The 23241-nt window shown below is 50.4% G+C and overlaps 1 protein-coding gene across 50 annotated transcripts in view; it reads right to left on the reverse strand.

Annotated features, from left to right (window-relative positions):
- LOC127915341 (neuronal acetylcholine receptor subunit beta-2-like) overlaps nucleotides 1-23241 on the reverse strand; it is a 61262-nt gene that overhangs the window by 14334 nt on the left and 23687 nt on the right. For all 50 annotated transcript variants that reach the window (XM_052495400.1, XM_052495411.1, XM_052495402.1 and 47 more), the window contains exons 2-3: nucleotides 3923-4068; nucleotides 3759-3803 (exon numbers count right to left, since the gene is read on the reverse strand). In XM_052495400.1, coding sequence (XP_052351360.1) covers nucleotides 3759-3803; nucleotides 3923-4068 — 191 coding nt within the window. The remainder of the gene's footprint in view (nucleotides 1-3758; nucleotides 3804-3922; nucleotides 4069-23241) is intronic.

Consider the following 23241-nt stretch of genomic DNA (forward strand, 5'->3'; position numbering starts at 1 on the left):
CACACACACAGGCACACACATGTGTACACACACAGACACACACAAACAGGTTTCCATAACTGTTCATAACTGATTTATACACATTAGTGCATTTACAGCTGTGCGTGTGCATGTGTGTGTGAACCTGTCCACTGGGCAGTGTGTTATGTTGCAGGCCCCAGCTGCAGACAAACAGAGAACCAGCTGTGTAGAACAGGGTCAGAACTCAGGAGCATGCCAGGATTAGTCTCTCACAACAACAATACAGAACTGTGTCTCTCTCTGCCGCATACTGCAATGTGATGCTCCCGAGTGGCGCAGTGCAATGCATCTCAGTGCTAGCGGCGTCACTACAGACCCTGGTTTGATTCCAGGCTGTATCATAACCGGCCGTGATTGGGAGTCCCATAGGGACAACGCTGGGGTCCGGGTTCGGGTTTGGCCGGGGTAGGCTGTCATTGAAAATAACAATTTGTTCTTAACTAACTTACCCAGTTAAATAAAGATGAAATCAAATAAATAAAGATGCTAGGTAGAAAAGTACTGTAGTGTATGGCAACCCTCCTGGGAAACTCTGGTTGTGTGTTCATGTTCCCATTGAATGACCAGAATGTCTGTGTTGAGTTGTAGGAGACTGATACAGGGACAGGATTGTTCAACCCCCTACTGGTTCAGATTGCTATGTCTGCCTGCCCGGGCCTATTCCTAACTTAGCGGCAGAATGAACAAACAAGTTCTTGCACGATGCAATTGGTTGTGTTATCAATTAACAGAAAGGAGAGCATCGTTGCATTCTTAAATGTACATTTAATGAAGTCAGACTACCTACCAGTTGATTTGGCATCTCAAGAGATAAAAGACAGAGCTAAGTAACAGTAGGAGAGGAATGAAGACAGAGGACTAAGGAGAGGGAGGTGAAGACAGAGGGATTAGGAGAGAGAGGTGAAGACAGAGGGATAAGGATAGAGAGGTGTAGACAGATGGATAAGGAGAGAGAGGTGAAGACAGAGGGATAAGGAGAGAGAGGTGAAGACAGAGGGATAAGGAGAGAGAGGTGAAGACAGAGAGATAAGGAGAGAGAGGTGTAGACAGATGGATAAGAGAGAGAGGTGAAGACAGAGGGATTAGGAGAGAGAGGTGAAGACAGAGGGATAAGGATAGAGAGGTGTAGACAGATGGATAAGGAGAGAGAGGTGAAGACAGAGGGATAAGGAGAGAGAGGTGAAGACAGAGGGATAAGGAGAGAGAGGTGAAGACAGAGAGATAAGGAGAGAGAGGTGAAGACAGAGGGATAAGGAGAGAGAGGTGAAGACAGAGGGATAAGGAGAGAGAGGTGAAGACAGAGGGATAAGGAGAGAGAGGTGAAGACAGAGGGATAAGGAGAGAGAGGTGAAGACAGAGGGATAAGGAGAGAGAGGTGAAGACAGAGGGATAAGGAGAGAGAGGTGAAGACAGAGGGATAAGGAGAGAGAGGTGAAGACAGAGGGATAAGGAGAGAGAGGTGAAGACAGAGGGATAAGGAGAGAGAGGTGAAGACAGAGGGATAAGGAGAGAGAGGTGAAGACAGAGGGATAAGGAGAGAGAGGTGAAGACAGAGGGATAAGGAGAGAGAGGTGAAGACAGAGGGATAAGGAGAGAGAGGTGAAGACAGAGGACTAAGAGAGAGAGGTGAAGACAGAGGGATAAGGAGAGAGAGGTGAAGACAGAGAGATAAGAGAGAGAGGTGTAGACAGATGGATAAGGAGAGAGAGGTGAAGACAGAGGGATAAGGAGAGAGAGGTGAAGACAGAGGGATAAGGAGAGAGAGGTGAAGACAGAGGGATAAGGAGAGAGAGGTGAAGACAGAGGGATAAGGAGAGAGGTGAAGACAGAGGGATAAGGAGAGAGAGGTGAAGACAGAGGGATAAGGAGAGAGAGGTGAAGACAGAGGGATAAGGAGAGAGAGGTGAAGACAGAGAGATAATGAGAGAGAGGTGAAGACAGAGGGATAAGGAGAGAGAGGTGAAGACAGAGGCATAAGGAGAGAGAGGTGAAGATAGAGGGATAAGGAGAGAGAGGTGAAGACAGAGGGATAAGGAGAGAGAGGTGAAGACAGAGAGATAATGAGAGAGAGGTGAAGACAGAGGGATAAGGAGAGAAAGGTGAAGACAGAGGGATAAGGAGAGAGAGGTGTAGACAGATGGATAAGGAGAGAGAGGTGAAGACAGAGGGATAAGGAGAGAGAGGTGAAGACAGAGGACTAAGGAGAGAGAGGTGAAGACAGAGGGATAAGGAGAGAGAGGTGAAGACAGAGGGATAAGGAGAGAGAGGTGAAGACAGAGAGATAAGGAGAGAGAGGTGTAGACAGATGGATAAGGAGAGAGAGATGAAGACAGAGGGATAAGGAGATAGAGATGAAGACAGAGGGATAAGGAGAGAGAGGTGAAGACAGAGGGATAAGGAGAGAGAGGTGAAGACAGAGGGATAAGGAGAGAGAGGTGAAGACAGAGGGATAAGGAGATAGAGGTGAAGACAGAGGGATAAGGAGAGAGAGGTGAAGACAGAGGGATAAGGAGAGAGAGGTGAAGACAGAGGGATAAGGAGAGAGAGGTGAAGACAGAGGGATAAGGAGAGAGAGGTGAAGACAGAGGGATAAGGAGAGAGAGGTGAAGACAGAGGGATAAGGAGAGAGAGGTGAAGACAGATGACTAAGGAGAGAGAGGTGAAGACAGAGGGATAAGGAGAGAGAGGTGAAGACAGAGAGATAAGGAGAGAGAGGTGTAGACAGATGGATAAGGAGAGAGAGGTGAAGACAGAGGGATAAGGAGATAGAGGTGAAGACAGAGGGATAAGGAGAGAGAGGTGAAGACAGAGGGATAAGGAGAGAGAGGTGAAGACAGAGGGATAAGGAGAGAGAGGTGAAGACAGAGGGATAAGGAGAGAGAGGTGAAGACAGAGGGATAAGGAGAGAGAGGTGAAGACAGAGGGATAAGGAGAGAGAGGTGAAGACAGAGAGATAAGGAGAGAGAGGTGAAGACAGGGGGATAAGGAGAGAGAGGTGAAGACAGAGGCATAAGGAGAGAGAGGTGAAGACAGAGGGATAAGGAGAGAGAGGTGAAGACAGAGGGATAAGGAGAGAGAGGTGAAGACAGAGAGATAATGAGAGAGAGGTGAAGACAGAGGGATAAGCAGAGAAAGGTGAAGACAGAGGGATAAGGAGAGAGAGGTGAAGACAGAGGGATAAGGAGAGAGAGGTGAAGACAGAGGGATAAGGAGAGAGAGAGGTGAAGACAGAGGGATAAGGAGAGAGAGGTGAAGACAGAGGGATAAGGAAAGAGAGGTGAAGACAGAGGGATAAGGAGAGAGAGGCGAAGACAGAGGGATAAGGAGAGAGGTGAAGACAGAGAGATAAGGAGAGAGAGGTGAAGACAGAGGGATAAGGAGAGAGAGGTGAAGACAGAGGGATAAGGAGAGGTGAAGACAGAGGGATAAGGAGAGAGAGGTGAAGACAGAGGGATAAGGAGAGAGAGGTGAAGACAGAGGGATAAGGAGAGAGAGGTGAAGACAGAGAGATAAGGAGAGAGAGGTGAAGACAGAGAGATAAGGAGAGAGGTGAAGACAGAGGGATAAGGAGAGAGAGGTGAAGACAGAGAGATAAGGAGAGAGAGGTGAAGACAGAGGGATAAGGAGAGAGGTGAAGACAGAGGGATAAGGAGAGAGAGGTGAAAACAGAGGGATGAGGAGAGAGAGGTGAAGACAGAGGGATAAGGAGAGAGAGGTGAAGACAGAGTGTAACTGACCTGTGTGAGCCATACGTTGGTGGTCATGACCTGCTCTCTCTCATGCTGCAATAGAAAGAGGAACACAGCAACATTATTGGGGTGGGTTAGAGACATGATTATGTTCTGAGGTGGCTGGGTTAGAGACAGTTCATGGGCTACCCCACACACAGACACATACTCACCACACTGATGAGCTGGGCCAGTGACACCATCAGCTGAACTGTCACCAGCTCAGAACCATTGGTCGCTGGGCGGATCAGTTTGTTATAGTGGGCGGGGTTTAGCAGGTACTCCACCAGCCGCTCTTCAGTATCCGCCCCCAGAGTGCCTGAAAAGAAAGAAATCATTGGTTCACAGACATGTCCATCAAACGCTTTCTATGGTGATACCAACAACAACAAAAAACAAGAACAAAGGATATAGCTGAAACTGTTTAATGGGGAGGCCTTGTGATGAAGCTGTATGTTAGTCTGCTCGATAACATTGTGTTCAGTATAAAGCTGGGAGTCTATGAGGCATGACGGTATTCCTCTCTGCCTGCTGGAACATGTCAGCACAGCTCTAGTCTCTCCCTGGCTCAGACGCTGACATCATATCAATGAGTCAAGCAGTCTTACTGTCTCTCCCTCTCTCCCTCTCTCTCCCTCTCTCCCTCTCTTCCTCTCTCCCTCTCTCTCCCTCTCTTCCTCTCTCCCTCTCTCCCTATCCCTCTCTCCCTATCCCTCTCTTCCTCTCTCCCTCTATCCCTCTCTCCCTCTCTCCCTATCCCTCTCTCCCTCTCTCCCTATCCCTCTCTTCCTCTCTCCCTCTCTCTCTCTCTTCCTCTCTTCCTCTCTCCCTCTCTTCCTCTATCCCTCTCTCTCCCTATCCCTCTCTCCCTCTCTCCGTATCCCTCTCTCTCCCTATCCCTCTCTCCCTCTCTCCCTCTCTCCTCTACTGTCTATATCTCTCCTCCTCCATCTCACTTTTCCTCCGACTCTTTCTCTTTCCCCCGTCCTCACCCCACTCCCACACTCCCCCACTCCCACACTCCCCCACTCCCACACCCTCTCAGGTTGTTGTCATATCACTGGAGTGGCTTGGTTTTGGCAGAGCTGTCACAATACCACACAAAGTGGAGGATAAATACGGCTGCAGGAGACTCACCACAACAACTCTGTCTCCCCTTCCCTTTATCTCTCTCTCTCTCTCTCTCTCTCTCTCTCTCTCTCTCTCTCTCTCTCTCTCTCTCCCCTTCCCTTTATCTCTCTCTCCCTCTCCCCTTCCCTTTATCTCTCTCTCTCTCCCCCCTTCCCTTTATCTCTCTCTCTCTCTCCCCTTCCCTTTATCTCTCTCTCTCTCTCCCCCCTTCCCTTTCTCTCTCTTTCTCTCCTTCCCTTTATCTCTCTCTCTCTCCCCTTCCCTTTATCTCTCTCTCTCTCCCCTTCCCTTTATCTCTCTCTCCTTCCCTTTATCTCTCTCTCTCTCCCCCTTCCCTTTATCTCTCTCTCTCTCCCCCCTTCCCTTTATCTCTCTCTCTCTCTCCCCTTCCCTTTCTCTCTCTCTCTCTCCCCCCTTCCCTTTCTCTCTCTTTCTCTCCTTCCCTTTATCCCTCTCTCTCTCTCCTTCCCTTTATCTCTCCCCCCTTCCCTTTATCTCGCTCTCTCTCCCCCCTTCCCTTTATCTCTCTCTCTCTCCCCTTCCCTTTATCTCTTTCTCTCCTTCCCTTTATCTCTCTCTCTCTCCCCCCTTCCCTTTATCTCTCTCTCTCCCCCCTTCCCTTTATCTCTCTCTCTCTCTCCCTCTCTCAATTCAATTCAATTCAATTCAAGGGGCTTTATTGGCATGGGTTAACATTGCCAAAGCAAGTGAGGTAGATATTATACAAAAGTGAAATAAACAATAAAAATTAACAGTAAACATTACACATACAGAAGTTTCAAAACAATAAAGACATTACAAATGGCATATTATATATATATACAGTGTTGTAACAATGTACAAATAGTTAAAGTACACAAGGGAAAATAAATAAGCATAAATATGGGTTGTATTTACAATGGTGTTTGTTCTTCACTGGTTGCCCTTTTCTCGTGGCAACAGGTCACAAATCTTGCTGCTGTGATGGCACACTGTGGAATTTCACCCAGTAGATATGGGAGTTTATCAACATTTGATTTGTTTTTGAATTCTTTGTGGATCTATGTAATCTGAGGGAAATATGTATCTCTAATATGGTCATACATTGGACAGGAGGTTAGGAAGTGCAGCTCAGTTTCCACCTCATTTTGTGGGCAGTGAGCACATAGCCTGTCTTCTCTTGAGAGCCATGTCTGCCTACGGCGGCCTTTCTCAATAGCAAGGCTATGCTCACTGAGTCTGTACATAGTCAAAGCTTTCCTTAATTGTGGGTCAGTCACAGTGGACAGGTATTCTGCCACTGTGTACTCTCTGTTTAGGGCCAAATAGCATTCTAGTTTGCTCTGTTTTTTTGTTAATTCTTTCCAATGTGTCAAGTAATTATCTTTTTGTTTTCTCATGATTTGGTTGGTCTAATTGTGCTGCTGTCCTGGGGCTCTGTGGGGTGTGTTTGTGTTTGTGAACAGAGCCCCAGGACCAGCTTGCTTTGGGGACTATTCTCCAGGTTCATCTCTCTGTAGGTGATGGCTTTGTTATGGAAGATTTGGGAATCGCTTCCTTTTAGGTGGTTGCAGAATTTAACTGCTCTTTTCTGGATTTTGATCATTAGTGGGTATCGGCCTAATTCTGCTCTGCATGCATTATTTGGTGTTCTACGTTGTACACGGTGGATATTTTTGCAGAATTCTGCATGCAGAGTCTCAATTTGGTGTTTGTCCCATTTTGTGAAGTCTTGGTTTGTGAGCGGACCCCAGACCTCACAACTATCCCCTTCCCGTCTCTCATACTCCATCTCTATCCCCTTCCCCCTCTCTTTCTCCCTCTCTCTCCCCTTCCTGTCTCTCTTTCTCCCTCTCTCTCCCCTTCCCCTCGCTCTCTCTCTCTCTCTATCCCCTTCCCGTCTCTTTCTCCCTCTCTCTCCCCTTCCCCTCGCTCTCTCTCTCTATCCCCCTCCCGTCTCTTTCTCCCTCTCTCTTCCCTTCCCCTCTTTCTTTCTCCCTCTCTCTCCCCTTCCTGTCTCTCTCCCCTTCCCCTCGCTCTCTCTCTCTATCTATTCCCTGCTCCATCTCCCCATGTTCTCTCTCTCCCCCCTCTTCCCCCTGCTCCATCTCCCCATGTTTCTCTCTCCCCCTCTTCCCCTTGCTCCATCTCCCCATGTTCTCTCTCTCCCCCTCTTCCCCTGCTCCATCTCCCCATGTCTCTCTCCCCCTCTTCCCCTTGCTCCATCTCCCCATGTTCTCTCTCCCCCCTCTTCCCCCTGCTCCATCTCCCCATGTTCTCTCTCTCCCCCTCTTCCCCCTGCTCCATCTCCCCATGTTCTAATTCTCTCTCCCCTCTTTCCCCTTGCTCCATCTCCCCATGTTCTCTCTCTCCCCTCTTCCCCTGCTCCATCTCCCCATGTTCTCTCTCTTTCCCCTCATTTCCCCTGCTCCATCTCCCCATGTTCTCATTTTCTCTCCCCTTTCCCCTGCTCCATCTCCCCATGTTCTCTCTCTCCCCCCTCTTTCCCCTGCTCCATCTCCCCATGTCTCTCTCTCCCCCTCTTCCCCTGCTCCATCTCCCATGTTCTCTCTCTCCCCCCTTCCCCTGCTCCATCTCCCCATGTTCTCTCTCTCCCTCTTCCCCTGCTCCATCTCCCCATGTTCTCTCTCTCCCCCTTCCCCTGCTCCATCTCCCCATGTTCTCTCTCTCCCCCTCTTCCCCTGCTCCATCTCCCCATGTTCTCTCTCTCCCCTCTTTCCCCTGCTCCATCTCCCATGTTCTCTCTCTCCCCCTCTTCCCCTGCTCCATCTCCCCATGTTCTCTCTCTCCCTCTTTCCCTGCTCCATCTCCCCATGTTCTCTCTCTCCCCTCTTCCCCTGCTCCATCTCCCCATGTTCTCTCTCTCCCCTCTTCCCCTGCTCCATCTCCCCATGTTCTCTCTCTCTCCCCCTCTTCCCCTGCTCCATCTCCCCATGTTCTCTCTCTCCCCTCTTCCCCTGCTCCATCTCCCCATGTTCTCTCTCTCCCCCTCTTCCCCCTGCTCCATCTCCCCATGTTCTCTCTCTCCCCTCTTCCCCTGCTCCATCTCCCCATGTTCTCTCTCTCTCCCCCCTCTTCCCCCCTGCTCCATCTCCCCATGTTCTCTCTCTCCCCTCTTCCCCTGCTCCATCTCCCCATGTTCTCTCTCTCCCTCTCTTCCCCCTGCTCCATCTCCCCATGTTCTCTCTCCCCCTCTTCCCCCTGCTCCATCTCCCCATGTTCTCTCTCTCCCCCTCTTCCCCTGCTCCATCTCCCCATGTTCTCTCTCTCCCCCTCTTCCCCCTGCTCCATCTCCCCATGTTCTCTCTCTCCCCTCTTCCCCCTGCTCCATCTCCCCATGTTCTCTCTCTCCCCCTCTTCCCCTGCTCCATCTCCCCATGTTCTCTCTCTCTCCCCCTCTTCCCCCTGCTCCATCTCCCCATGTTCTCTCTCTCCCCCTCTTCCCCTGCTCCATCTCCCCATGTTCTCTCTCTCCCCTCTTCCCCTGCTCCATCTCCCCATGTTCTCTCTCTCCCCTCTTCCCCCTGCTCCATCTCCCCATGTTCTCTCTCTCTCCCCTCTTCCCCCTGCTCCATCTCCCCATGTTCTCTCTCTCCCCTCTTCCCCTGCTCCATCTCCCCATGTTCTCTCTCTCCCCTCTTCCCCCTGCTCCATCTCCCCATGTTCTCTCTCTCCCCTCTTCCCCCTGCTCCATCTCCCCATGTTCTCTCTCTCCCCTCTTCCCCTGCTCCATCTCCCCATGTTCTCTCTCTCTCCCCTCTTCCCCTGCTCCATCTCCCCATGTTCTCTCTCTCCCCCTCTTCCCCTGCTCCATCTCCCCATGTTCTCTCTCTCCCCCTCTTCCCCCTGCTCCATCTCCCCATGTTCTCTCTCTCCCCCTCTTCCCCCTGCTCCATCTCCCCATGTTCTCTCTCTCCCCTCTTCCCCTGCTCCATCTCCCCATGTTCTCTCTCTCCCCTCTTCCCCTGCTCCATCTCCCCATGTTCTCTCTCTCCCCCTCTTCCCCCTGCTCCATCTCCCCATGTTCTCTCTCTCCCCTCTTCCCCCTGCTCCATCTCCCCATGTTCTCTCTCTCCCCCTCTTCCCCCTGCTCCATCTCCCCATGTTCTCTCTCTCCCCCTCTTCCCCCTGCTCCATCTCCCCATGTTCTCTCTCTCCCCCTCTTCCCCCTGCTCCATCTCCCCATGTTCTCTCTCTCTCCCTCTTCCCCTGCTCCATCTCCCCATGTTCTCTCTCTCCCCTCTTCCCCTGCTCCATCTCCCCATGTTTCTCTCTCTCCCCCTCTTCCCCTGCTCCATCTCCCCATGTTCTCTCTCTCCCCCTCTTCCCCTGCTCCATCTCCCCATGTTTCTCTCTCTCCCCTCTTCCCCTGCTCCATCTCCCCATGTTCTCTCTCCCCTCTTCCCCTGCTCCATCTCCCCATGTTCTCTCTCTCCCCTCTTCCCCTGCTCCATCTCCCCATGTTCTCTCTCTCCCTCTTCCCCCTGCTCCATCTCCCCATGTTCTCTCTCTCCCCTCTTCCCCTGCTCCATCTCCCCATGTTTCTCTCTCCCCTCTTCCCCTGCTCCATCTCCCCATGTTCTCTCTCCCCCTCTTCCCCCTGCTCCATCTCCCCATGTTCTCTCTCTCCCCTCTTCCCCCTGCTCCATCTCCCCATGTTTCTCTCTCTCCCCTCTTCCCCTGCTCCATCTCCCCATGTTTCTCTCTCTCCCCTCTTCCCCTGCTCCATCTCCCCATGTTCTCTCTCTCCCCCTCTTCCCCTGCTCCATCTCCCCATGTTCTCTCTCTCCCCCTCTTCCCCTGCTCCATCTCCCCATGTTCTCTCTCTCCCCCTCTTCCCCCTGCTCCATCTCCCCATGTTTCTCTCTCTCCCCTCTTCCCCCTGCTCCATCTCCCCATGTTCTCTCTCCCCCTCTTCCCCTGCTCCATCTCCCCATGTTCTCTCTCTCCCTCTTCCCCTCTCCATCTCCCCATGTTCTCTCTCTCCCCTCTTCCCCTGCTCCATCTCCCCATGTTCTCTCTCTCCCCCTCTTCCCCCTGCTCCATCTCCCCATGTTCTCTCTCTCCCCTCTTCCCCTGCTCCATCTCCCCATGTTCTCTCTCCCCTTCCCCCTGCTCCATCTCCCCATGTTCTCTCTCTCCCCCTCTTCCCCTGCTCCATCTCCCCATGTTCTCTCTCTCCCCCTCTTCCCCCTGCTCCATCTCCCCATGTTCTCTCTCTCCCCCCCTCTTCCCCCTGCTCCATCTCCCCATGTTCTCTCTCTCCCCCCTCTCCCCTCTCCCCATGTTCTCTCTCTCCCTCTTCCCCTGCTCCATCTCCCCATGTTCTCTCTCTCCCCTCTTCCCCATCTCCCCATGTTCTCTCTCTCCCCTCTTCCCCTGCTCCATCTCCCCATGTTCTCTCTCCCCTCTTCCCCTGCTCCATCTCCCCATGTTCTCTCTCTCCCCTCTTTCCCCTGCTCCATCTCCCCATGTTCTCTCTCCCCTCTTCCCCCTTTCCTCTCCCCCTGTTCCCCTCTCCATCTTCCCCATGTTCTCTCTCTCCCCTCTTCCCCTGCTCCATCTCCCCATGTTCTCTCTCTCCCCCTCTCCCCCTCCATCCCCCATGTTCTCTCTCTCCCCCTCTTCCCCTGCTCCATCTCCCCATGTTCTCTCTCTCCCCTCTTCCCCCTCCATCTCCCCATGTTCTCTCTCTCCCCTCTTCCCCTGCTCCATCTCCCCATGTTCTCTCTCTCTCCCCCTCTTTCCCCTGCTCCATCTCCCCATGTTCTCTCTCTCCCCTCTTCCCCTGCTCCATCTCCCCATGTTCTCTCTCTCCCCTCTTTCCCCTGCTCCATCTCCCCATGTTCTCTCTCTCCCCTCTTCCCCTGCTCCATCTCCCCATGTTCTCTCTCTCCCCTCTTCCCCTGCTCCATCTCCCCATGTTCTCTCTCTCCCCTCTTTCCCCTGCTCCATCTCCCCATGTTCTCTCTCTCTCCCCTCTTCCCCCTGCTCCATCTCCCCATGTTTCTCTCTCTCCCCTCTTCCCCTGCTCCATCTCCCCATGTTCTCTCTCTCCCCCTCTTCCCCCTGCTCCATCTCCCCATGTTCTCTCTCTCTCCCCTCTTCCCCTGCTCCATCTCCCCATGTTCTCTCTCTCCCCTCTTCCCCTGCTCCATCTCCCCATGTTCTCTCTCTCCCCTCTTCCCCTGCTCCATCTCCCCATGTTCTCTCTCTCCCCTCTTCCCCCTGCTCCATCTCCCCATGTTCTCTCTCTCCCCCTCTTTCCCCTGCTCCATCTCCCCATGTTCTCTCTCCCCTCTTTCCCCTGCTCCATCTCCCCATGTTTCTCTCTCCCCTCTTCCCCTGCTCCATCTCCCCATGTTCTCTCTCTCCCCCTCTTTCCCCCTGCTCCATCTCCCCATGTTCTCTCTCTCTCCCCTCTTCCCCTGCTCCATCTCCCCATGTTCTCTCTCTCCCCTCTTCCCCTGCTCCATCTCCCCATGTTCTCTCTCTCCCTCTCTTCCCCCTGCTCCATCTCCCCATGTTCTCTCTCTCCCCCTCTTCCCCCTGCTCCATCTCCCCATGTTTCTCTCTCTCCCCTCTTTCCCCCTGCTCCATCTCCCCATGTTCTCTCTCTCCCCTCTTTCCCCTGCTCCATCTCCCCATGTTCTCTCTCTCCCCTCTTCCCCTGCTCCATCTCCCCATGTTCTCTCTCTCCCCTCTTCCCCCTGCTCCATCTCCCCATGTTCTCTCTCTCCCCCTCTTCCCCTGCTCCATCTCCCCATGTTCTCTCTCTCCCCTCTTCCCCTGCTCCATCTCCCCATGTTCTCTCTCTCCCCCTCTTCCCCTGCTCCATCTCCCCATGTTCTCTCTCTCCCCCTCTTCCCCTGCTCCATCTCCCCATGTTCTCTCTCTCCCCTCTTCCCCTGCTCCATCTCCCCATGTTCTCTCTCTCCCCTCTTTCCCCTGCTCCATCTCCCCATGTTTCTCTCCCCTCTTTCCCCTCTCCATCTCCCCTGTTCTCTCTCTCTCCCCTCTTCCCCCTGCTCCATCTCCCCATGTTCTCTCTCTCCCCCTCTTCCCCTGCTCCATCTCCCCATGTTCTCTCTCTCCCCCTCTTTCCCCTGCTCCATCTCCCCATGTTCTCTCTCTCCCCCTCTTCCCCTGCTCCATCTCCCCATGTTTCTCTCTCTCCCTCTTCCCCCTGCTCCATCTCCCCATGTTCTCTCTCTCCCCTCTTCCCCTGCTCCATCTCCCCATGTTCTCTCTCTCCCCTCTTTCCCCTGCTCCATCTCCCCATGTTTCTCTCTCCCCCTACTTCCCCTGCTCCATCTCCCCATGTTCTCTCTCTCCCCCTCTTCCCCCTGCTCCATCTCCCCATGTTCTCTCTCTCCCCTCTTTCCCCTGCTCCATCTCCCCATGTTCTCTCTCTCCCCCTCTTCCCCCTGCTCCATCTCCCCATGTTCTCTCTCTCCCCTCTTCCCCTGCTCCATCTCCCCATGTTCTCTCTCTCCCCCTCTTCCCCTGCTCCATCTCCCCATGTTCTCTCTCTCCCCTCTTCCCCCTGCTCCATCTCCCCATGTTCTCTCTCTCCCCTCTTCCCCTGCTCCATCTCCCCATGTTCTCTCTCTCTCCCCTCTTCCCCTGCTCCATCTCCCCATGTTCTCTCTCTCCCCCTCTTCCCCCTGCTCCAACTCCCCCTGTTCTCTCTCTCTCCCCTCTTCCCCCTGCTCCATCTCCCCATGTTCTCTCTCTCCCCCTCTTTCCCCTGCTCCATCTCCCCATGTTCTCTCTCCCCCTCTTCCCCTGCTCCATCTCCCCATGTTCTCTCTCTCCCCTCTTTCCCCTGCTCCATCTCCCCATGTTCTCTCTCTCCCCTCTTCCCCTGCTCCATCTCCCCATGTTCTCTCTCTCTCCCCTCTTCCCCTGCTCCATCTCCCCATGTTCTCTCTCTCCCCCTCTTTCCCCTGCTCCATCTCCCCATGTTCTCTCTCTCCCCCTCTTCCCCTGCTCCATCTCCCCATGTTCTCTCTCCCCTCTTCCCCTGCTCCATCTCCCCATGTTCTCTCTCTCCCCTCTTCCCCCTGCTCCATCTCCCCATGTTCTCTCTCTCCCCCTCTTTCCCCTGCTCCATCTCCCCATGTTCTCTCTCTCCCCCTCTTCCCCCTGCTCCATCTCCCCATGTTCTCTCTCTCCCCCTCTTCCCCTGCTCCATCTCCCCATGTTCTCTCTCTCCCCTCTTCCCCTGCTCCATCTCCCCATGTTCTTCTCTCCCCTCTTCCCCTGCTCCATCTCCCCCTCTCTCTCCCCCCTCTTCCCCTGCTCCATCTCCCCATGTTCTCTCTCTCCCCCTCTTCCCCCTGCTCCATCTCCCCATGTTCTCTCTCTCCCCTCTTCCCCTGCTCCATCTCCCCATGTTCTCTCTCCCCTCTTCCCCCTGCTCCATCTCCCCATGTTCTCCTCTCCCCCCTCCCCCTGCTCCATCTCCCCATGTTCTCTCTCTCCCCCTCTTCCCCTGCTCCATCTCCCCATGTTCTCTCTCTCCCCTCTTCCCCTGCTCCATCTCCCCATGTTCTCTCTCTCCCCCTCTTCCCCCTGCTCCATCTCCCCATGTTCTCTCTCTCCCCCTCTTCCCCTGCTCCATCTCCTTTCTCTCTCTCCCCCTCTTTCCCCTGCTCCATCTCCCCATGTTCTCTCTCTCCCCCTCTTCCCCCTGCTCCATCTCCCCATGTTCTCTCTCTCCCCCTCTTCCCCCTGCTCCATCTCCCCATGTTCTCTCTCTCCCCTCTTCCCCCTGCTCCATCTCCCCATGTTCTCTCTCCCCCTCTTCCCCCTGCTCCATCTCCCCATGTTCTCTCTCTCCCCTCTTCCCCCTGCTCCATCTCCCCATGTTCTCTCTCTCCCCTCTTCCCCCTGCTCCATCTCCCCATGTTCTCTCTCTCCCCTCTTCCCCTGCTCCATCTCCCCATGTTCTCTCTCTCCCCTCTTCCCCCTGCTCCATCTCCCCATGTTCTCTCTCTCCCCTCTTCCCCTGCTCCATCTCCCCATGTTCTCTCTCTCCCCTCTTCCCCTGCTCCATCTCCCCATGTTCTCTCTCTCCCCTCTTCCCCTGCTCCATCTCCCCATGTTCTCTCTCTCCCCCTCTTCCCCCTGCTCCATCTCCCCATGTTCTCTCTCTCCCCCTCTTCCCCCTGCTCCATCTCCCCATGTTCTCTCTCTCCCCCTCTTCCCCTGCTCCATCTCCCCATGTTCTCTCTCTCCCCTCTTCCCCCTGCTCCATCTCCCCATGTTCTCTCTCTCCCCCTCTTCCCCCTGCTCCATCTCCCCATGTTCTCTCTCTCCCCCTCTTCCCCCTGCTCCATCTCCCCATGTTCTCTCTCTCCCCCCTCTTCCCCCTGCTCCATCTCCCCATGTTCTCTCTCTCCCCCTCTTCCCCCTGCTCCATCTCCCCATGTTCTCTCTCTCCCCTCTTCCCCCTGCTCCATCTCCCCCATGTTCTTCCCCTGCTCCATCTCCCCATGTTCTCTCTCTCCCCCTCCCCCTGCTCCATCTCCCCATGTTCTCTCTCTCTCCCCCTCCTTCCCCTGCTCCATCTCCCCATGTTCTCTCCCCTCTCTCCCCTCTTCTTCCCCTGCTCCATCTCCCCATGTTCTCTCTCTCCCCCTCTTCCCCCTGCTCCATCTCCCCATGTTCTCTCTCTCCCCCTCTTCCCCCTGCTCCATCTCCCCATGTTCTCTCTCTCCCCCTCTTCCCCTGCTCCATCTCCCCATGTTCTCTCTCTCCCTCTTCCCCCTGCTCCATCTCCCCATTTCTCTCTCTCCCCTCTTCCCCTGCTCCATCTCCCCATGTTCTCTCTCTCCCCCTCTTCCCCCTGCTCCATCTCCCCATGTTCTCTCTCTCCCCTCTTCCCCCTGCTCCATCTCCCCATGTTCTCTCTCTCCCCCTCTTCCCCCTGCTCCATCTCCCCATGTTCTCTCTCTCCCCCTCTTCCCCCTCCATCTCCCCATGTTCTCTCTCTCCCCCTCTTCCCCCTGCTCCATCTCCCCATGTTCTCTCTCTCCCCTCTTCCCCCTGCTCCATCTCCCCATGTTCTCTCTCTCCCCCTCTTCCCCCTGCTCCATCTCCCCATGTTCTCTCTCTCCCCCTCTTCCCCCTGCTCTCTCTCTCTCTCTGTGGTGATCTGTGTTCAGTGAACATGAATGACGGCCTCAGTGGTTGGATCAATGAAGACTGTAATCATAAGCCGTAAACTCCCCCATCCCTCTCTCCGTTTTTATCTCCATCGCCTTTTCTCTCTGACAGCCTGATATTGTCTCTTCCTTCGTTCCCATCACTGTCATCAATACAAATGCTGTCAGCCTGTGTGTAGCTATTTGTCTGTTTGTTGTGTGTGTTGATGTGAGTGTGTGTAAGGGGGGTAAAGACGTGCTTGTGTGTATGTGTTTATCTTTGTGACTTTGTTTTTTAGGGGTGATGGGGTAGAGCTTGAGGCTGAGGATTGTGTGGGTGTGTGTTTGTGTGTGTGTGTGTGTGTGTGTGTGTGTGTGTGTGTGTGTGTGTGTGTGTGTGTGTGTGTGTGTGTGTGTGTGTGTGTGTGTGTGTGTGTGTGTGTGTGTGTGTGTGTGTGTGTGTGTGTGTGTGTGTGTGTGTGTGTGTGTGTGTGTGGTGCGTGCTTGTGTGTGTGTGTGTGCCACATGAATAATACACATTGCTACTGAACAAAGCACTGTGGGCTCAGCTCCTGATTTCAGACATGCACTACAGACACACACACTCCTTGAATGCCCTTGACTACACTCGTCACTATACACACACACACCTAGGATACAAGCACACATACACACAGTACACTACAGTTCAATACTCCCTGTCAGCACCTACTGCTAGGCTTTAATGACATCCCTCACTATATACTCAGCATCTGAATAAATTACCACCATTATCTCTGTCTTTCTCCTTCTCCCCCTTTCTCCCTCTCCTTCACTCTCTCCCTCTTTCTCCCTCTCCTTCTCCCCCCTTTCTCCCTCTCCTTCACTCTCTCCCTCTTTCTCCCTCTCCTTCTCCCCCCCTTTCTCCCTCTCCTTCACTCTCTCCCGCTTTCCTTTCCCTCCCTCCCTCCGTCTCTCTCTTCACCTTTCCTTTCCCTCCCTCCCTCCGTCTCTCTCTTCACCTTTCCTTTCCTTTCCCTCCCTCCCTCCGTCTCTCCCGGCCACTGTGTCATAGTCAGGCCCAGGCAGAATGGTTGTAATGTTGCTGGTAGCTCAGGTTGTATCCAGCCTGTTTTCAGCAAATATTGCAAAGTTAATGTGACACCATGAATATTTCAGACTGACTCCCACATTAGACCTCAGTAAGACTGAGGGAAGGGAGGTAGAGGTACGAAATGATGACCTAACCCTGAGACTAAATCAGGATGAGACTAGATGAGACTAGATAAAGATGAGACGAGATAAGTGTGAGACTAGATAAGGGTGAGACTAGATGAGACTAGATAAGGATGAGACTAGATTAGACTAAATCAGGATGAGACTAGATGAGACTAGATAAAGATGAGACTAGATAAGGATGAGACTAGATTAGACTAAATCAGGATGAGACTAGATGAGACTAGATAAGGATGAGACTAGATAAGGATGAGACTAGATGAGACTAGATAAGGATGAGACTAGATAAGGATGAGACTAGATAAGGATGAGACTAGAGGAGACTAAATCAGGATGAGACTAGATGAGATAAAGATGATACTAGATAAGGATGAGACTAGATAAGGATGAGACTAGATAAGGATGAGACTAGATAAGGATGAGACTAAATGAGACTAAATCAGGATGAGACTAGATAAGGATGAGACTAGATAAGACTAGATAACGATGAGACTAGATAAGGATGAGACGATATAAGGATGAGACTAGATAAGGATAAGACTAAATCAGGATGAGACTAGATAAGAATGAGACTAGATGAGACTAGATAAGGATGATACTAGATAAGGAGGAGACTAGATAAGGATGAGACAAGATAAGGATGGGACTAGATAAGGATAAGACCACATCAGGATGAGATTAGATAAGGATGATACTAGATAAAGATGAGACTAGATAAGGATGAGACTAGATAAGGATGAGACTACATGAGACTAGATAAGGATGAGACTAGATAAGGATGAGACCAGATAAGGATGATACTAGATAAGGATGAGACTAGATAAGGATGAGACTAGATGAGACTAGATAAGGATGAGACTAGATAAGGAGGAGACTAGATAAGGATGAGACAAGATAAGGATGGGACTAGATAAGGATAAGACCACATCAGGATGAGATTAGATAAGGATGATACTAGATAAAGATGAGACTAGATAAGGATGAGACTAGATAAGGATGAGACTACATGAGACTAGATAAGGATGAGACTAGATAAGGATGAGACCAGATAAGGATGATACTAGATAAGGATGAGACTAGATAAGGGTGAGACTAAATACGGATGAGACTAGATGAGACCAGATAAGGATGAGACTAGACAAGGATGAGACTTGATAAGGATGATATTAGATAAGGATAAGATTAGATAAGGATGAGACTGGATAATGATGAGACTAGATAATGATGAGACTAGATAATGATGAGACTAGATAAGGATGAGTCTATATAAGGCTGAGACTAGATAAGGATGAGACTGGATAAGGATGAGACTGGATAATGATGAGACTAGATAATGATGAGACTAGATAATGATGAGACTAGATAAGGATGAGTCTATATAAGGATGAGACTAGATAAGGATGAGACTGGATAAGGATGAGACTGGATAATGATGAGACTAGATAATGATGAGACTAGATAATGATGAGACTAGATTTTTGTATTATTTATTTATTTCACCTTTATTTAACCAGGTAGGCTAGTTGAGAACAAGTTCTCATTTGCAACTGCGACCTGGCCAAGATAAAGCATAGCAGTGTGAACAGACAACACAGAGTTACACATGGAGTAAACAATTAACAAGTCAATAACACAGTAGAAAAAAGGGGAGTCTGTATAAAATGTGTGCAAAAGGTATGAGGAGGTAGGCGAATAATTACAATATTGCAGATTAACACTGGAGTGATAAATGATCAGATGATCATGTACAGGTAGAGATATTGGTGTGCAAAAGAGCAGAAAAGTAAATAAATAAAAACTGTGGGGATGAGGTAGGTGAAAATGGGTGGGCTATTTACCAATAGATTATGTACAGCTGCAGCGATCGGTTAGCTGCTCAGATAGCTGATGTTTGAAGTTGGTGAGGGAGATAAAAGTCTCCAACTTCAGCGATTTTTGCAATTCGTTCCAGTCACAGGCAGCAGAGTACTGGAACGAAAGGCGGCCGAATGAGGTGTTGGCTTTAGGGATGATCAGTGAGATACACCTGCTGGAGCGCGTGCTACGGATGGGTGTTGCCATCGTGACCAGTGAACTGAGATAAGGCGGAGCTTTACCTAGCATGGCCTTGTAGATGACCTGGAGCCAGTGGGTCTGGCGACGAATATGTAGCGAGGGCCAGCCGACTAGAGCATACAAGTCGCAGTGGTGGGTAGTTTAAGGTGCTTTAGTGACAAAACGGATGGCACTGTGATAAACTGCATCCAGTTTGCTGAGTAGAGTGTTGGAAGCAATTTTGTAGATGACATCGCCGAAGTCGAGGATCGGTAGGATAGTCAGTTTTACTAGGGTAAGCTTGGCAGCGTGAGTGAAGGAGGCTTTGTTGCGGAATAGAAAGCCGACTCTTGATTTGATTTTCGATTGGAGATGTTTGACATGGGTCTGGAAGGAGAGTTTGCAGTCTAGCCAGACACCTAGGTACTTATAGGTGTCCACATATTCAAGGTCGGAACCATCCAGCGTGGTGATGCTAGTCGGGCATGTGGGTGCAGGCAGCGATCGGTTGAAAAGCATGCATTTGGTTTTACTAGCGTTTAAGAGCAGTTGGAGGCCACGGAAGGAGTGTTGTATGGCATTGAAGCTCGTTTGGAGGTTAGATAGCACAGTGTCCAATGATGGGCCGAAAGTATATAGAATGGTGTCGTCTGCGTAGAGGTGGATAAGGGCAGCAAGAGCAACATCATTGATATATACAGAGAAAAGAGTCGGCCCGAGAATTGAACCCTGTGGCACCCCCATAGAGACTGCCAGAGGACCGGACAGCATGCCCTCTGATTTGAAACACTGAACTCTGTCTGCAAAGTAATTGGTGAACCAGGCAAGGCAGTCATCTGAAAAACCGAGGCTACTGAGTCTGCCGATAAGAATATGGTGATTGACAGAGTCGAAAGCCTTGGCAAGGTCGATGAAGACGGCTGCACAATAATGTCTTTTATCGATGGCGGTTATGATGTCGTTTAGTACCTTGAGTGTGGCTGAGGTGCACCCGTGACCGGCTCGGAAACCAGATTGCATAGCGGAGAAGGTACGGTGGGATTCGAGATGGTCAGTGACCTGTTTGTTGACTTGGCTTTCAAAGACCTTAGATAGGCAGGGCAGAATGGATATAGGTCTGTAACAGTTTGGGTCCAGGGTGTCTCCCCCTTTGAAGAGGGGATGACTGCGGCAGCTTTCAATCCTTGGGGATCTCAGACGATATGAAAGAGAGGTTGAACAGGCTGGTAATAGGGGTTGCGACAATGGCGGAGGATAGTTTCAGAAATAGAGGGTCCAGATTGTCAAGCCCAGCTGATTTATACGGGTCCAGGTTTTGCAGCTCTTTCAGAACATCTGCTATCTGGATTTGGGTAAAGGAGAACCTGGAGAGGCTTGGGCGAGGAGCTGCGGGGGGCCGGAGCTGTTGGCCGAGGTAGGAGTAGCCAGGCGGAAGGCATGGCCAGCCGTTGAGAAATGCTTGTTGAAGTTTTCGATAATCATGGATTTGTCGGTGGTGACCGTGTTCCCTAGCCTCAGTGCAGTGGGCAGCTGGGAGGAGGTGCTCTTGTTCTCCAAGGACTTCACAGTGTCCCAGAACTTTTTGGAGTTGGAGCTACAGGATGCAAACTTCTGCCTGAAGAAGCTGTACTTAGCTTTCCTGACTGACTGCGTGTATTGGTTCCTGACTTCCCTGAACAGTTGCATATCGCGGGGACTGTTCGATGCTATTGCAGTCCGCCACAGGATGTTTTTGTGCTGGTCGAGGGCAGTCAGGTCTGGAGTGAACCAATGGCTGTATCTGTTCTTAGTTCTGCATTTTTTGAACGGAGCATGCTTATCTAAAATGGTGAGGAAGTTACTCTTAAAGAATGACCAGGCATCCTCAACTGACGGGAGGATGGTTAGCTGGTTAGCTTCTGGAGGTTCTTGAGTGTGTTCTAAAAATTTAAAATAATAGCGATTCCGTATCACATTGGGTGAGGCAGGTTTCCGGAAGGTATAAACAAATTTTTAAAAATCGGATAGAGATAGAAAGTACATATGGGCCACTGCGTGTTTGGGACGCGGCGATGCAGACGGTTAGCAGGCCTGTGCTAACAAGCTAACAGATTAGCAGGCCGGGGTAAACAAGGTAGTAGTTAGCGGACCTGGGCTAAACAAGCTAGCAGTTAGCATGCCGAATTAGCAAGCAAGGAGATAGCGAGGGCTAGAGAGTTAGCCTTTGGAGGACGTCGCGATGGGGTGAGTCTGTTTATTCCTCTTCATGCAGTGACATCGATAGACCGGTCGTGGGTCCGGGTATTGTAGCCCAGGAGTATGCTAGGAGCACAGGAGCCCTGGCCGGGTTAGCTTCAAGCTACGTGGGTGGAAACGCTAGCCAGGAGTAATCAACCAGGGTTGCGGTTTAGCTCGATAGCTAGTTGTGAAGATCCAGCTGAAAAATGTTCCGTTTGCGGTGGGAATCCGGGGATAAAAAAATAAATAGGTCCATTATGCTCTGGTTAGCGTCGCGTTGTTCGAACTGGCGAGAGCTTTCCGAGCTAAAGGTTAGCTGATGACCGGTTAGCTGAAGACCGCTAGCATAGCTGGTGGTTAGCTGGCTAGCTTCAGTTGAGGGGTTCCGGTTCCGAAGTAAATATAAATACTTCAGGAAAAGTAGCTACATTGGGTGAGGTGGGTTGCAGGAGAGTATTTGGAAGCTTAGGTTTAGCAAAATGTTTTTAAAGATATGCGAAGAAAAATATCTAAAACGAAAAAGAGACGATATTTACAGAGAGACGATATGACAGGACGACTTACTGCTACGCCATCTTGGAAAAGATAAGGATGAGTCTATATAAGGATGAGACAGGTTTTGTCTACAAACATGGTTTAGCTTTTTTGGGGTGATTCGAATAGTTGCAAGACTTCATGTGGACTCTCAGACCATGAGAAACATTATTTACAGATGGTTAGCGTATTCACTTGCATTTCAGAGTCAGTCCTCACCAGCAGTGATTCCCCTATCATTACTTAAGCAGGATGCCTGCCACCCTTAGCTCATAGCCTTCCAGTAACATTTGGCCGGTTCAATTGAACAATTAGGTGTTGGCAGCAGTTATGTCACTCAGGGAAACTAGAGAGGAAATGCTTCATCAGTACTTCCTCCTCAGACTCCCTACATCCTTTATCTTTGGGGTTCTCTGCTCTCAGCTGACTGAGACTCAGCTCACTTTCTGCTGACTGATCTGATCTGTACATCATCCGTATCGGCTGCCTGCTGCAAATCACACTGTCCTGCTATGACTGTTTCTGTTACTGCTACTGTTACTGTTACTGTCACTGTTACTGTTACTGTCACTGTTACTGTCACTGTTTCTGTTACTGTTACTGTTACTGTTTCTGTTTCTGTTACTGTTACTGTTTCTGTTACTGCTACTGTTACTGTTACTGTCACTGTTACTGTTACTGTCACTGTTACTGTCACTGTTTCTGTTACTGTTACTGTTACTACTTTCACTGTCACTGTTTCTGTTACTGTTACTGTCACTACTTTCACTGTCACTGTTTCTGTTACTGCTACTGTTACTGTCACTGTCACTGTTTCTGTTACTGTTACTGTTACTGTTACCGTTACTGTTACTACTTTCACTGTCACTGTTTCTGTTACTGTTACTGTTACTACTTTCACTGTCACTGTTTCTGTTACTGTTACTGTTTCTGTTTCTGTTTCTGTTACTGTCACTGTCACTGTTACTGTTACTGTCACTGTTACTGTTACTGTCACTGTTACTGTTACTGTTACTGTTACTGTCACTGTTACTGTTACTGTCACTGTTACTACTTTCACTGTCACTGTTACTACTTTCACTGTCACTGTTTCTGTTACTGTTACTGTTACTGTCACTGTTTCTGTTACTGTTACTGCTACTGTTACTGCTACTGTTACTGTTACCGTTACTACTTTTACTGTCACTGTTTCTGTTACTGTCACTACTTTCACTGTTACTGCTACTGTCACTAATTTCATTGTTACTGTTACTGCTACTGTCACTACTTTCACTGTTACTGCTATGGTCACTGTTACTGTTACTACTTTCACTGTCACTGTTTCTGTTACTGCTACTGTTACTGTTACTGTCACTGTTACTGTTACCGTTACTACTTTCACTGTCACTGTTTCTGTTACTGTTACTGTCACTACTTTCACTGTCACTGTTTCTGTTACTGTTACTGTCACTACTTTCACTGTCACTGTTTCTGTTACTGTTACTACTTTCACTGTCACTGTTTCTGTTACTGTTACTACTTTCACTGTCACTGTTTCTGTTACTGTTACTGTCACTGTTACTGTTACTGCGACTGTTACTGCTACTGTTACTGTTACCGTTACTACTTTCACTGTCACAGTTTCTGTTACTGTTACTGTAACTACTTTCACTGTCACTGTTTCTGTTACTGTTACTACTTTCACTGTCACTGTTTCTGTTACTGTTACTGTCACTACTTTCACTGTCACTGTTACTGTTACTGTCACTACTTTCACTGTCACTGTTTCTGTTACTGTTACTACTTTCACTGTCACTGTTTCTGTTACTGTTACTGTCACTACTTTCACTGTCACTGTTTCTGTTACTGTTACTGTCACTACTTTCACTGTCACTGTTTCTGTTACTGTTACTACTTTCACTGTCACTGTTTCTGTTACTGTTACTGTCACTACTTTCACTGTCACTGTTTCTGTTACTGTCACTGTTTCTGTTACTGTTACTGTCACTACTTTCACTGTCACTGTTTCTGTTACTGTTACTACTGTCACTGTCACTGTTTCTGTTACTGTTACTACTTTCACTGTCACTGTTTATGTTACTGTTACTGCTACTGTCACTACTTTCACTGTTACTACTTTCACTGTCACAGTTTCTGTTACTGCTACTGCTACTGTCACTACTTTCACTGTCACAGTTTCTGTTACTGTTACTGTCACTACTTTCACTGTC

Source organism: Oncorhynchus keta, chromosome 34, assembly GCF_023373465.1.
Source record: "Oncorhynchus keta strain PuntledgeMale-10-30-2019 chromosome 34, Oket_V2, whole genome shotgun sequence".
NCBI classification, from domain to species: Eukaryota; Metazoa; Chordata; class Actinopteri; order Salmoniformes; family Salmonidae; genus Oncorhynchus; species Oncorhynchus keta.